We start from the raw sequence: 16,864 nt of genomic DNA, 5'->3' as shown, positions 1-16,864 counted from the left end.
GCTCAGGGTGTAATGTTCGGACATGATTAACTTACTAATTAACTTATCGTATCTTTTCTCACATGTAATCTTGCATAATGTTCTCTTATCTCTCTGAAAACTATTTGATTTGATGCTTTGAGCATAGATTTGTCAAACTTCAAATGAAAAAGTAAAAGGCAGCCAGTCAGCCCTGTTCTTTCTCTCATTCTTAGAGTGACATTAGTAGGAGGTGGCATGAAAACAAGTGGAGTGGTCTCTTCTGTGATGAAAACTTGTTTTGTATCTTGCCTTTAATGACTCACATTTTTATTTTCATGAGGATTTTTTAAGAGTTGTATGGAGACTCTTTAGTGGCTAAAAATGTCTGTAAAAATGACAATTTGCTCCATATCAAAATTCTATGGTAAAGAAAGATAAATTTAAAAATTACATTTGGAGGGTAAGCAAAGAATAATTTCTATTATTCTCTAACTCAGAGGAGGTCACTTAGTCTCCATATATCTGACAGTCACAATACATTTCTCATATCTCATCTACAACTCATATAAAGAATGAACATAAAGTCCGTGGCATAAAATTGAACATTTCTGTAATAGTCTGTCTGTATTTGTGATATGGCTGTATCTTTCAATACTCCTGAAACAAACAAATGAACAAAAACCTAAAGCCAGTTACCCAAGTCATCCTAACTATTGAGGATAGGCTATTGTCAATACCACCCTTTCTGTTGTCATGGCATAATTTTGTCCTCCTTTGATTTCATCACACAGAGGATCAACAGGGCTTGGAATTATGGCTGTGCTACTTATAAATTTATCATTTATAAAATCAGAATAATAATCATCCAACAAAACTATTTTTTTTTTAATTTTGATTTTTTTTTTTTGAGCCAGGGTCTCACTAGGTTGCCTGGGTTAGTTTCTCACTCCTGGGCTCAAGCAGTTCTCCTGTCTAAGCCACCTGACTTGCTGAGACTATAGGTGCACGTCACTGCCTCCATCCTTAACAATACTATTTTGAAGAGTGAAGGAGAAAGTATGTCTGAAATAAATGCTTAATAAAAGATTGTTACTACCACTACTGCTGATATTAATGGATTTAATTATTATACTTTTACTTTACGCAGTGAATGCTAGCCTATTTCAGGAACTGTGAACAAAATCGGAAAACAAGAAACAAATTATCATTTTTCTTTACAACCTAATGTTTTTTTTTACAACCCAGCATCTAATCAGGAATTTGCATCAGTTTTACTGAAGGAGTCAATGAAATAATCTTTGAAGGAAGGTCCTGAAGAGGAGTTCCCTGGAAATAATTGGCGTGATTCCTATCCATTCCTGATTTAGAAACACTGAGTTAATATAACCATTAATAATATTTGGCATGTTTTTGTAGTCTTTTATATATATGTATATAAATATATACATTTTTTAAAGTTACAATTATATAATGCATATTAATATCCTTATTCTTTTAATATCAATTTTTGGAATGACAAGCGTTTACTCAAATTATTACATAATCTTCAAAAGCAACACCTTTACGACCTCATAATAGTCTATTGATTGGCTCTAACACAATTTACTTAGATATTTGTTTCTAAATTTTTTCTATTATAAATGAAACTGGGGATGAATGTCTTCATGCATATAGCTTTTTTCATACTTAGGGGAAATTTCCAAAGAGGAAATTACTAGGTTGTATGCTCTTGATTCATATTGCCAAGTCAATCTATTTTCCAAGTAGATTACACAATTGAGAATAATGTTGGAAATGCATCTTGAACCAAACTTTCTCTGGAATTTTATAGATTCACAGGGTTTTCCTCCTAAATTTGGAAGTGAAAAATGGTGCCTTATTTCTATTTTAACTTAAAATAATTATTGAAACATTTTTCTGTATGTATGTTTCTAATTATTTTTTGCCAGGTGTGTGTTTTAACTAATCACAACAAAAAATTTATTTGAGAACATGATGAAACCTTCAAGGGACTCTGGTGGTGTGGTTCTCACAAAAATATGTTCAGAAATTATTATTCCAAAGTTAGGAAATATAATTCAGATGAAATACGGGATGTTCATTTTGGAAGGGAGATTTTATATATATACATATATATGTTTTAATAGAGATATAAAATTTGAAATTAAGTGAAAGATGCTTTTATGAAGACAGGGTTGGTTGCTGGAAACTAAAAGAAAAATGAGCCAGGCTTAGTGATGCATACCTGTAGTCCCAGCTACTTGGGAGATTGAGGCAGGAGAATCACTTGAGCTCAGGAGTTAGAGGTTGCAGTGAGCTGTGATTGCACCACTGCACTCCAGCCTTGGTGATAGAGCAAGACTCTGTTTCTAAAATAAAATAAAAATAAAAATATATTAATAAAAGGAAAATAAAAGAAAAAGATCAGCAATAGATATTGTTTTATCCAGAAAATAAGTACAAATCTGAAATAACGTGAAGGGAGCCAGTCCCTTTTGCTTGTCTGCACATTATTACCATTCTTAGAATGTGTTAGGTGGTCAAAAACTAAATGACTGACTAATGCTTTACCTTCCCATCCAGGGTCATCATATATATATCAGTGAGAGCTGTAAGTCATTCTTTGGTTATAGATTCAGTAATAACTTATATAAAGAAAGGGGGAGCCCTAGAGATTCTAATTATTTTGGAGATTAGTGCTAGACAGAATTACCTGTGTTTGTTTGTCACAGGGTAGCAGGTGCTTATTCCCCTCGATTGTAAGATATTATATACTATTTATGCGTTATGGAGGAAGCTAAGTTGTTTACTTTCTCATCCCTATCTTGTGATCAAGATGCATTCATAAAGCATGGTTGTGACTGCGTAAGTTTGTTCAGCAACTGTTTCTTTGGTTTACTCATTATGTATTTTTATTTACAGACAAAATTGTATGTATTGTGTACAACATGATGCTTCGAAGTATATATATGTTGCGGAATGACTAAATCGAGCTAATTAACATATGCATTACTTTACATAGTTATCATTTTTATGGTGTAAACACTTTATGTCCACGCTCTTAACATTTTTCAAGAATACAATATATTGTTAACTATAGTCACCATGTTGTACAATAGATCTCTTGGACTTATTCTGCCTATGTAAATATCATTTTATATCCTTTGGCCAACATCTCCCCAACACCTGCTCCCAAGTGTTCCAGCTCTTTTTGCCACCATTTTACTCTCTACTGTGAGATCAACATTTTAGATTCTACATATGAGTGAGGTCATGTGGTATTTGCCTTTCTGTATCTGGCTTATTTCACTTAGCACAATGTCCTCCAGGTACATCCATGTTGTCACAAATGATAGAATTTCCTTCTTTTTATGGCTGAATAGTATTCCATTGTGTATATATACTGCATCTTCTTTTTTCATTCATATGTTAACAAACACTTAGGTTGATTCCATATCTTGGCTATTGTGAATAATGGTGCAGTGAGCACGGTGGTGCAGATATCTCTGACAAACTGATTTCATTTCCTTTGGATGCGTACCCAGGAGTGGGATAGTTGGATTAAATGGTATTCTGTTTTAATTTTTTGAGGAAACTCTGTACTGTTTTCCATAAGGTTGTGCTAATTTACATTCCCACCGACAGTGTGCAGGGGTTCCCCGTTCTCTGTGTCCTCTCTAATACTTGCTGTCTTTTCTCTTTCTGATAGTAAATTCTAACATGTGTGAGGTGATAACTCATTATGCTTTTGTCTTTCCCTGATGATTAGTGATGTTGAGAATTTTTTCATACATGTTTTGACAATTTGTATGTCTTCTTTAGGGAAATCTCTATTTGAATGCTCTACCCATGTTCCAGCAACTTTTGATTCAATATCATTAACTTGGTGTTTTACTGAGTCAGTTTCATTGGTAAACATGGAATAAGGAATGGATTAAAACGTGGATGCTTTTATTGTTTCATTAGCAAAACTAGAATCATGATACTAACATATCAGTAACTTCTGTCTAGAAGACTGATAAATCCCCTGGTGTCATATTATATTCTTTCATAATGATTTTATGTAGCAGGATTTTTATTGCCCTTGTCAGTTTTTTCATTGAGGTTAGGAATTAGGAATCATCCAATTTTCTTCTTCCAGGTTTTACCTACATTACATATAATGGTAAAAACACCCGCTTTCTCTTTTTAATATCCTCAAGTTTCCCAATATGTGTTTTCCTGTAACATTACATTAGTTGGCAATCCCTAACCAACATAGAAAAGAGTGAGCTGGTTTTTTAGGAGGACCTAGTGGGCATCATTTTCACCTAAAGATTAAATCCACGTTCCTTAATAGGAGCCACCATACTAGTTTATTGACTTACCTTTAAATGTTTTATATTAAAATGGAAAATAGATTACAAACTTGATTTTTCAATTACATTATGATAGAAAAAAGTATCAATTCTTATTAAAACTTTGTAAATAAATACTTCTATAATGAACTCAGTAAAGGAATTTTGTATATATTTAACTATTGTTCTATATTGTTTTAAAGATAAAATAAATGAAAATGTATTCTTAATTTCCATAAACTTATTCACAATGATTTATTAACTTATTATATATATGAACATTTTCATTAAGACTTTTTTTCCCCTCAAGTTCTGAGGGGTTAGTTGAAACCATTTATATACTATTTAAAGGATATTTCATTCCAGTTTGTACTAGTAAAAGCAAACAAATTGAAGTTTATAAATTGATTCAAAGAAAAAGCTTTCTCATATTTTATTAGGAAATAAATATGAAACATAATTCAATCAGTGTATTCAATTCTAGATAATTAATTCTTATTTTGCTGATCTTGGTTTAAGCAGATTACCATGTGAAGTTTTCTGTTTCTGGATGAAAAAAAGTCCTGAAATCCTGAATCAGTTCTTCTGCTTAGTCTAACAGGTTCATGGTTATGATGTCAGTTTAAACTGATAAACCTGTACCCTTAGGTCTTTTACTGCTACTATAAACTGTTAAGAAAATGCATTGTTCATAAGGCTACCATTCTTTTGATGTTTCTTTCAAAAGATGAAATTTATAACCTGTAACTTGTAGCAGGGCTTTGGGCAGAAACTACCTGCTAATGATATGATTGATTTGTATAATATATGTTTAGCAAAAATTTGCTGTAATAATCAACAATCTCAGAGTGGAGAGGAATAGAGTCCTCTACTGAGGACATACATTTTTTTTTCATATGGATTTAGTCATTGATCACCTTGAAATAAGAACATATTGACAACAAGGACATTGACAAACCTCAAGGTTTTAAAAATTTCATCCCTAATGTCACGACTTGACAGATAATTTACCTCTGAAACAAAACCTTTGAAAAAATCAATTTGACAGTTATTGTGTTAGTCTTTGAGTATAAACCTAAGTATATGCATCAGTTATCTATTGCCACAATGGCATCACGAAACTTAGTGGCTTAAAACAACAGCTATTTATTATTTCTTGTGCAACAATAATGATGATCTGGTCCAGACCTGGGCTCATGCTAGTGGGTACAACTTCTCTCTTCCCCACGTGGCTTCTCATCCTTTAGAGACTTGCTGGCTTATTGTCATGTAGATGTAGGGTTCTGAAAGAATGAAACTGTGTAAAGTCTCTTAAAGCACATACTTAGAACTGGCACATTATCACTTCCATTGGATTCTATTGGCTAGACCGATTCACAAGACCAGCTCATAGTCCTAGAGTAGGTGAATAGACTCCACCTCTTGATGAGTAGGGCTGCACAATCACGTTGCAAAGGTATGGATTTAAGGAGGCTTTAATTGACCATCAATATACCATACTGTGCTTCTAATATGTTTATGTTAATGTAAAAATATGTATGTACACGCGTATTTTGAGATAGGGTCCCACTCTGTCACCCAGGCTGGAGTGCAATGGCACAATCATTGCTTACTGCAGCCTCGACTTCCTGGGTTTGGGCAATCCTCCCACCTCAGCCTCCCATGGTAGCATGTGCCACCATGCCTGCTAATTTTTCATAGTTGTTTTTGTAGAGACAGAGTTTCACCTTGTGGCTCAGGCTGGTCTTGAACTCCTGGATTCAAATAATCCACCTGCTGCAGCCTCCCTAAGTGGTGGGATAACAGGCATGGAGCCACTGTACCTGGCTTTATTAATATTTTATTTGTTATATATTCAACTTAGGCCAAAATTTTCCTTGATTAGTCACCTCTTTTTATATTTTGAGATTTGATAAACAGGACAGCCCTCAATACAGTATTGAATTAGATAAAAATATGGACCATTGTAACAAGGTCAAGGATCATGAGTCTTGTCAAGGAAAAGACATGACCCTGAAGTGGCAGTAGCCCATACCAAGCTGTATTTGGGCAGCACATGGATAGGTTTGCATGAGAGGTCTCTCCCAGCAAAGGCCTTCCAGAGGCTGTGACCTGCAGCCACTACCCAGAAGGAGTAGTGGTCTCCTGTGGGAGAGGGAAATCAGAGAGGGGACTTCCATGTCTAGATGATGACACTCAACCACAGGATGGAGAATCTCTGGGTCATTGAGCTCCAAAGAGCAGCAGCCACATGAGGTCTTTTATAGCCCCAGGATGTGCCTTATTGATGTCTAACAGATATTGGAAGCAATTTCATGGTGTAGGCAAAGCAAGTAGACTCTAAACGGCTAAAAATATGCTTATTTGGGCCATATTTAAAACAACTGAATGTCTAAGAATTTTGAATTTGGAGCTGGCAAGCTTTTGAGCCAATGGTCCTAATATGCAGAAGTAAACATAAGGGCCAACATATAGGAAACCTGGCTTTAAAAAAATAAAATTGTTATAACATTTGTATAACAACCACACAAGACATACCTTGTCATGTCTTGCAGCCCTCCTTTTATATAGTGAAGAAGAAAATCTTTGGTATGATCCTGAAGCCATCTGTGATACCCAAAAGATAGGTTAAAAAGACATTATAATGTTTTGTTTGTTTGTTTGTTTAATTTGCAACTTGAGGCCCGGCACCGTGGCTCATGCCTGTAATCCCAACACTTTGAGAGGTGGAGGCAGGGGATCATTTGAGGACAGGAGTTTAAGACCCACCTGGCCAGCATAGCAAAACCCTGTCTCTACTAAAAATACAAAAAATTAGCTGTGTGTGGTGGCACACACCTGTAATCCCAGCTACTCGGGAGGCTGAGGCATGATAATTGCTTGTACCCAGGAGGTGGAGGTTGTGGTGAGACTAGATCGCACCGCTGCACTCCGGCCTGGGTGACAGAGCAAGACTCTGTCTCAAAAAAGGATAATAATAATAAAATAAAATTTGGAACTTGAATGTGGGGAAAACATTGAAAAAATTGTCAGATGAAGTAAAACATGAACAGAAGTCACAGGTGCCTTTTGAGTAAAAAAGAAGTAACAGAGACACAAGTAACTAAGTAACTTTAAATGTTAGGAATACCAAACTTTGCAAAAAAGTCACAAAGAAGAGAAAAAAGATTCACAAGCACAATAAAAGGAATACTTATGTGATAAAAGGAACTTTTTGATATTTGGGCAAAATATATTGAAGGCACAGAATGGTTTTCCCTATGTTAAGAGCAGACTATGTAATCAAAAATCAGTTTGTCAGTGTAACAAAAGTGATATCATATTCTAATTTTACTTTTAAAATGTACTACCTATGTAATGTTTTATAGTTAAGGATTCACAAGCATTTCTCTGTTTTATGATTAAGCTCATCAAAATTTACCATTGTCAAAATTTAGTGTATTAGCTTCTTTTCAAACTCATTATTTGTAAATACAATTTGTTTTCCATCAAGACTTCTATAAATTGTTCACTTCTATAAATTGTTCTTGTCTTTTCTTTAACATTCCAATTATCTAGAGATATAGTATTGATCAAAGTTCATCTGTTTCAGACCTAAGATAAAATTCATTTCTTTTCAATTGTTATGATAACCAGACAAACCACATTCATCATTTTGTAAACATGCTTGCATTTCTTCTTATTTTTTACGTAATATAGTTCTGATTATTCATATTAACTACAGCTTTTACCCCAAGTAACTTTCAATTCTCTCTCTGCCTCTGTTGTCTGTGTCTCTCTTTCTTTGTCTCTTTTCTCTCTCTCTCTCGTACACATGTACACACACACACACACACAAACTTTTCAGTAGAGGATTAAAAACTCTGTGCCTCTCAAGGCAACTTAGGAGACCAGAAGACTGTAATGACCTAGAGCTGTCACTTCAATAGTACACATTACATATCACCCTACCATTACACATATTCCTTTGCTATTTGCATCTTGTTAGAACATGAAACCTTCCCTCACTTTTTGGCTTGGGTATTTAACTATTTCTATAACAGTCCTCTTATTTCCTCCGAGAGAAATGAGAAAAAGATGTCAACTCAGAATCTCTTAGGTCTTGATGCTACGGACAAGCCAGAAGTAATCATTACTATTTCACCTGCATTCCACTTGATCTCATACATCTCATACATCAATGCCCGTTCCTGAAATTTATTATATTAGCCAAGCAAAAATCCTCTTAGAAGGCAGAGCTGCCCCTTTTCTAAGCTATTCAAAATCAGTCTTAATTTAAACAAACAAATACAAAACCTTGTTTCCTATTCTTCAGCTCTTCTGGCAGCTTTGTTTAATAAGACATCTATCCCTCAGTGTACAAAATGATATATATTTGGCTCAGTAATTTATAAAAATTTTCAAGAGAGTGAAAGAAAGAAAATGATAGAATGAATCAGCCACTGATACAAAAGAGCTACAGTTATAAGAATATTGTACAAGACTAATTTATTTCCTTTTGCAAAGAGGAAAATGACTTTTTTTTCATTTACACACAGAAACAAAGAGAACTAGCAGCCTCAGTTATACATGTTTAGATATAGGTCAAAAATAAATATACAGCACAATTTTCTGTGCTTCAACAAATCTCACTGGTTCATTGCAGCTACTTGGGAGTAGGAAGGTCAGGAAGTAAAAAAGATCTCCAACAAATTCTTCTTATGAAAATTTCTTAATCTTGGGCTGATCTCCATTCTAGTGGGTGGGAAATTTTCTCCTGAATGATATTCAAACTAGTGTTCAAAAATGGTGTTATGCTAGTGTTCAAATGACATACAATATAGAGAATATCAGGAGATAGTACAAGCTTCAAGAATAACTACAGAAAGACAAATATGAAAAGACAGAACTGGGATTTCCTGCCATCTACCACTGAACAGAGACTTTGTGGCTGGGTCAAATAATCAAAATCATACTCCACATTTCAGTTACCAAGAGAATAAAAATAATAGCCATATACAAAACAGAACAAGACTTAAGAATCAACTTAACATAAAAATTAAATAAAACAGACTAAGAAAATAATGCAAAAACAGAGTGAGCATGAGTCAGAGATTCACTCTGAGAATCAAGAAACTTGGGTCTGGGATTCAGAGGTGTAGGTACAGATCATTTTTGGGGCAAGACTGAGCCCTGGTGAATGAATTGACCTGGGCATCTCAGTCAGTGGAACTCCATTTGTGAGAGGGCAGAAATAAAAACATTAAGAAGAAAGCATTTTTATATGCTAAAAATTGCAAGGGAACTAGACTTTGGACTTTGGAAGACTTTGAAAAAACTGGCTATCATATGTAAAACATAACAGGTATATACATATAACAAAAAAGCTGACACAAGGTTACCAAGATTACAGATAATCTGTTAATGGTAGTAAATCTTCAGTTTTCTCAAATGTTATTAATCGCTGCTAGGGTCACTGTATTAGGGTTCTCTAGAGGGACAGAACTATTGGAATATATATATATATATATGTATAGGAATATATATATATAGGAATATATATATAGGAATATATATATAAGAATATATATAGAGGAATATATATATAAGAATATATATATATAGGAATATATATATATAGGAATATATATATAGGAATATATATATATAGGAATATATATATATAGGAATATATATATATAGGAATATATATATATAGGAATATATATATAGGAATATATATATATGGGAATATATATATATAGGAATATGTATATAGGAATATGTATATATAGGAATATATATATAGGAATATGTATATATAGGAATATATATATGTATAGGAATATATATATGTATAGGAATATATATATATGTATAGGAATATATATATAGGAATATATATATATAGGAATATATATATATAGGAATATATATATATAGGAATATATATATATAGGAATATATATATATAGGAATATATATATATAGGAATATAGGAATATATATATATAAGAATATAGGAATATATATATATATATGTATAGGAATTTATTAAGTATTAACTCACATGACCATAAGGAGGTCCCACAATAGGTCGTCTGCAGGCTGGGGAGCAAGGAGAGCCAGTCGGAGTTCAAGACTGAAGGACTTGGAGTCTGATGTTTGAGGAGGCATCCAGTATGGAAGAAAGATGTAGCCTAGGAGACTAGGCCAGCCTCTCTTTACACATTTTTCTGCCTGCTTATATTCTAGCTGCACTGGCAGCTGATTATGTTGTGCCCACCCAGATTAAGGGTGGGTCTGTCTTTCCCAGCCCACTGACTTAAATGTTAATCTTCTTTGGCAACACCCTCACAGACACACTCAGGATCAATACTTTGTTCCTTCAGTCCGGTCAAGTTGACACTCATTATTAACTACCACAGTCACCCATAGCCGTATTGCAGACTGGTCATTGTTTGCAGTATCACCCTTCCCATCTGCTGATCCTATAGGCCATGATCCTACCACCATAGTACAGAGACTCTCAATTCAAAGCATTTGAATCAAAGTTACTTTTCTGATGATGTTTGGTTAACAGAATATCAGTGCCAAATAATTAAATAATTTTGAAGCGCTCTGTAGTTTAAAATAGCTTCTAGGACAGGAAAATTATTTGAACTAACCTGCCGTGTCATATGAAAACATTCTCTTTGGAATAGTTGTAGATAGACTGACAAATTCACTTTCTTTTGGATTTCTTTTCATTAGAAGGTTAATTTTATCCATGTAATATTGATCTTGGCATATTCAACCTTCTTTGGAGGACCTTATTGACATGTCCTGGTGATACTATGTATTGAATTCTATGTACAAGTTATAATATATTCCCTATTTCAATGTATTCATCATTGAAATAATTTAAAACTGTTTGTGGAAGTGTTAATTTTTCATATTATCTATAATAAGAAATTGTTTTATTTTTAGGATAAAAGGTACTCCAAATGAAACTGATAAACTTGACAGTAAAGTTAAAAGAATTGGACCACACATAGAAATCTTCCAAGTGTTCCGAGAAAGAAAAAAATTCATGATTACTCCAAAATTGATTAGAATGGTCACCATCATGCAGGCACACGTCAGGGGATGGCTTGAACGCAAAAGACTGCAAAGAGTAATGACCAAGGTAAGATATCCATCAGATATTATAATGTGTTTAAAATTTCTCATTAGATTCAATTAAGTAGAATTTTGAACAGTCATCTGGTCAATATGCCTCTGATTTTTCTAAGTAAAATTCTGTGTACATACTTTTTTTTTTTTTGGAGATAGAGTTTTGCTATTGTCGTCCAGGCTGGAGTGCAATGGCGTGATCTTGGCTCACTGCAACCTCTGCCTCCTGGGTTCAAGCGATTCTCCTGCCTCAGCCTCCTGAGTAGCTGGGATTACAGGTGCCTGCCACAACATCTGTCTTGTTTGTTTCTGTATTCAAATGCCTAGAATGGTGTTTAGTATGTAGTAGGCACTCAACAAATACCTATTGTATTTGATTATATGTAGGCACTTAACAAATACCTCTTGAGTGGATGAATTAATATAATTGTAGAAGTTTATTATGGCAGTCTAAGGAGATCACACACACACACACATCCTTAAAGTTCTGTCTACACACATTTGACACATGCTATATAGTTCAATTACAGCATTTCCTAATATCAGAAGTAATTGTAGAATCATTCATATCCTCTGGGACAAAAATGAATCTAAAAAATTGAGAGAGAAAGAATGGGCCAAAGATGAGGGTGAAAAGGAGTGATTTAATTGATAAAGAAAATGCTGAATTTCTATACGGAGATAGAATTTGAGATTTAAAAAAACGTACTTTTAAAGGATCAGAGCCAATATAAAGTAGATTGTTGACTTTTATTTGGTTATAAAATTTGTTATGATCATTGATTTTCTTTTTTATTCCATCAATGGCATGATGCTTTGTCTGTTGGATGATTGCTTTGTTGATGTGGTTAAAGTTGTTTCGCCTACTGTCAAAATCCTGGTATGACAGCCTGTAATGCAGTTAATAGTAAGTTTCCTGGACTGTGCTTGTGTGAAGGGTTGCTGTTGGGGGAATTCTTGATAACTTTCTGCTCTAGAGGTTGCACAGCAAATCACTGGATAATTGTCAGCACAGTGGCAGTCCCTCCACTGGGAGACTTCCATAGTCATATTGCTTTACTGCCACCTCAGAGTTTGTTGCTGTGGACAGTGTCTGCTAGAATGTGTGCTAGAAGTTTAAGATTACTCAAGAGACTGTACAATTTCCATTCCCTGTGAAAAATTTAGTTTGGAATTATTTGGAAATAATGAAGCAGCATCAAATTATCTTACCTGTTATACATCAAAAGACCACAGAGATTGCTGTATTTTAATATGAATATTTTTTCCACAATTAAAAATGTCCTTTTCCTTTAAAAATTTTTGTGCTGTTTGTTTGCATGTGTTTTGGTATAAGTAATAATGATATTAAAAATTATAAAGACACAAAACAGGGTATGTTCCTTGATGTAACGCTTCTAGGCTCTTACTTAATTTCAATATTTTTCTCTAAATATTTATAATTTTAAAGTTTTAATCCTTAATTAAATATATTCTATTGCTATTGGCTAAAAATGTTGAAATTCCAGGACATTGGAATGGTTGATAGCTACAATAATAAAAAGTGTTTGAAATTGGCTTTTAATGAATATTTGTTGAATCAATAAATTTGGAACAGCGCTGGAGAATCTGAGTTTCAATATTACTATAAGAATAACTCAATGGTCTTCAATATTTTGGAGGTTATAGAATTCTTTGAAAATTTGATAAAGTAGGAATTTCCTATCATTATCTCAAAAGAACAAAACAGAAATAATAACAAAATCTGAACCTATTCATGAAGCCTATAGGACAGGTCACATTGTATAGCAGCAATCCCCAACCTTTTCAGTGCCAGGGACCAGTTTTGTGGAAGTCAATTTTTCCATGGACCAGAGCAGGGGCAGGGATGTTTTCGGGATGAAACTGTTCTGCTTCAGATCATCAGGCATTAGATTCTCATTAAGAGCACACAACCTGGATCCCTTGCATGTGCGGTTCACAATAGGCTTCTTGCTCCTATGAGAATCTAATGCTGCCACTGACCTGACAGGAGAAGGAGCTCAGGCAGTAATGCTTGCTCACCCACCATTCACCTCCTGCTTTGCAGCCTGGTTCCCAACAGGCCACAGACCAGTTGGTTGGGGACTCCTGTTGTATAGAACAGTTTTATTACATAACATGTGCTAACACTCACAAGTACCTGAAGACCTATGTTCATTTATTCAATAACATATGTATTTTTTGATTTGATAATAGTTACTATATACTGGGTCCAATTTCCTGCCTGGTGTGTGAAGAGCATACATAGTCTGGTGAGCAATGCAGACAACTGAAAGAAGTCTTAGGTATCATTAGAGCATTTAGAAAGGCCATTTAACCCCAAGTGTGTTTGATGTGGCAATTGGATAGGACCAATAAACTGAGATCTGGAGGGTGAGGCTTTATTTTGTCAGGTATACTGGGAGGCTGAGAGGCACAGGAAAGACAATATCAATGAGCTTAGGTGAGCTATTTACATTTAAGGGGCTGGGGCATAGCTGGGAGGACAATGGCAGTAAAGGAAGCTGAAGGTAGGAATCAGATTAATAAAGTTCTTAGAAACCTTAATAAGGAGTTTATACTTGGTGTCTGAGAATGGATGCCTTTAAAATAGATCAGTGACACCAATAGATTTGTATTTTTGAAAAATTACTGACTTTGGACAATGGATTGGGAGGAGAGGGTGACAAAATGGAGGGAGAACAACTAGTATGCTTTTTCAGTAATCCAGTGCATGGTGGTGATGGGGAAATGGACAGTTGAGAGGACTTTGGGTTTGGTTGTATTTGGAGATAAGGAAGAGGGTGGAGTCAAGAATGATTCCCAGGTGCTTGTCTTGAGCAATCTGGTGTATGGTTGAGAAATGCAGAATTTAAGGGAAAGGGCAGGCAAGAGGGAGCAGAAGAAAGGAACGAAGGTAGAGTCCAATTTTCAACACTGTGTTTTTAACACTGAGTCCAAGTTTCAACACTGAATTTAAAACTTCTGTGGGAAATCCTTGAGATGTCTGGGAAGCAGTTGAGTATATGGGTCCAAAATTCAGAAGGGAATTGGGCCATATAGAAAGACTTGGGATTTATCAGTAGTTCTTAAATTCTTTCACTGAAGAAGAATGTAAAACCCTCTCATCTATAAAAGTACCTCATTTTGGCAATGAATCTCATTATATTTCTGAGAAAGCTCTTCCCCCAGGTGACGCTCCTTTACTTCATTCAGGTCTCTGCTCATTGTCACATTATCGAAAAGCTGCCCCATACTAACCTGTACAAAATACTCTCTAATCACTCCCTGTCTCTTTTAAAACACTTTATTGTTCTTCATGGCACTTACTACCACCTAACATATATTTGTTTATTAGATTATTGCTCCTTTCACTAAAATGTAACCCCCTAAAAACAGAAATTTTATCTTTCCTGATCTTTAATCTATTCACAAGGTCTTGTACATTCTTGGCCCATACTAGGAGCCTAATACATGTTTTTAATAAATTATTTTCAAGAGAGTGAAGGACACATAACAGCATTTTGGGGCCAGGAGGGATTTGAAATTTGAGAAACGTCTTCTAAATATGTTGATGCAGCTCCTTGACCAAAGATGCCGTCCTTGAAACCTGCCACCACCCATAGATTTGAGAATCATTGTTACTGATACTAACTGGAGCCATGAGAGTCAATGTCATTGTCTAGGGAGACTATGTAGAGTAAAGAGAGAATCATAAAAGGAAAGATTGAGAGGAACTGGTTGGCGTTCAAGGGGAAGCAGAAGATGAGTATTCCACAAACACTAAAGTAGTAACCAGAGAGGTAAGAAGAAAACCAAAATATGCTAGATCAAGGAACTTGAAAGGCAGTACAAGGAAGAGGGTTAGGTCCATAGTCTCCAATGCTGCTAGACAGAATTTTCTGGCTTTATTAACGGTACGTTCATGCAGTGAAAACATCTGCAGTAGATAAATTGAGGCACTATGAGGTTTAGAGAAGGATAGTTTAAGATAAAAAATATTTATATATATTTAATGCCCATTGGAAGAAGACAGTAAGAGAGAAAGGTTGTCAATACAAGAAAGATGAAGATAATCCATATTATAAGGCCTTTAAGGAGATTGGAGGGGGTGGATTTCTAATTTACTTGACAAGATTAGCGTTAAGTGAGAGGAAACATATTTCTCCATTGTTGCAGGAGAAGAAGATGTGTAGATGCAGCAAAGTGTTTAGACTTGCTGGTGGGAAGTTGGGGTTGCAATAAACTAATTGTTTTTTCTTCCTTTGTGAAGTAAGGAATTAGGCCATTTGGTGAGAGTAAGCATTTAGATGGGTTTGAATGTTTGAGAAGATTGAGGTAATATAGAAAATGGCAGAGAGATGCCTTAAAAAGCGTGCATGAAATTCCAGGCCACTTTGAGAACCCCATTGAGGTTGGTGATCAAGAATTGGAGTAGTATCATTTCTCCAGTTTGTATAATTTTCTTTAGTAATTATGAAAAATGAGGCATGGAGATGTAACATAATTACCCAAAATTGGACATCTTGCAAGTGACATAGTTGAGAATGAATTTTGAGAATCAAACATAAGGCTGTCTAGCTCCAGAGCACTATAAAACGAGGCCATTCTGGTACCAGAAGTGTCCAATTATTGCAAATGGTGGAGTCTTTTCTCAGATCAGGCTCAACATGAACATTGGAGTTTCCTGCCAAAAGCCAAGGCTAGATAATACTCCCACCTGACGCTAATAGAGCTAATCCAGGTGAGCTCACATCAGAGACATGAAGCCAAGAACCACGGCCTATAGAGAGGCACCCTTTCTATGGCAATCAGGAGCTGCTATTTAACATTTTTCGGAGTACACTGGGGGAAAACAATATATTTTTATTTATATTTAATGATAAAGTTGACCAAGAACATTTATTTAACAGTTTCTATACTGAGCAATTAGACATAGAGTGATTGAGGCATATGCTTCAGGTAGTAGTAAAAATAATCTCTTTGACTCAGATCAAAATGAGTACAGCAAGCAACAGTGACACAGAGGAGAGGCCTGAAAGAGGGCAAGAGGAACCAAACCTAGGAGAGACACATGTCCAGTAGCTATGCATGGATAAGGTCTTCACTAGTTTCTCAGTGGATGGGAAAGTGAATATAAGATTCACACTTAATGGTATTTGTGGCTTGTATATTTGTAAGTGTGTGTTTATGCGTATGCGATTGAGATAACTATTTAGAATGTTCAATTTTTATTTCACTGTGTATAGGTTTAGCCATTTTAAAACATTTTCCCTTTTGTTTTTATAAGGCTTTTGAATAAATTTTTTTTGGTATTTTCATACCTAAATGCTTAGACAAGGTGGGACTTCAATCAACAAATGTGGTCAGGATATCTTCTTATAAGTCTATAGAATCTTTTTTCAAAGTTAAAAGTCAAACTGGCAAAATAA

At 34.8% G+C, this 16,864-nt stretch overlaps 1 protein-coding gene across 6 annotated transcripts in view; it reads left to right on the top strand.

The window, feature by feature from the left end:
• The window catches only part of IQCM (IQ motif containing M), a 505,544-nt gene that overhangs the window by 279,056 nt on the left and 209,624 nt on the right, over window positions 1-16,864 (top strand). For all 6 annotated transcript variants that reach the window (XM_054485869.1, XM_054485868.1, XM_054485865.1 and 3 more), the window contains one exon: window positions 11,247-11,445. In XM_054485869.1, coding sequence (XP_054341844.1) covers window positions 11,247-11,445 — 199 coding nt within the window. The remainder of the gene's footprint in view (window positions 1-11,246; window positions 11,446-16,864) is intronic.

The sequence above is a fragment of the Pongo pygmaeus genome, chromosome 3 (genome assembly GCF_028885625.2).
Source record: "Pongo pygmaeus isolate AG05252 chromosome 3, NHGRI_mPonPyg2-v2.0_pri, whole genome shotgun sequence".
NCBI lineage: Eukaryota > Metazoa > Chordata > Mammalia > Primates > Hominidae > Pongo > Pongo pygmaeus.
The sequence above is the reverse complement of the archived record's forward strand: the minus strand, read 5'-3'. Positions and strand labels throughout refer to the sequence as shown.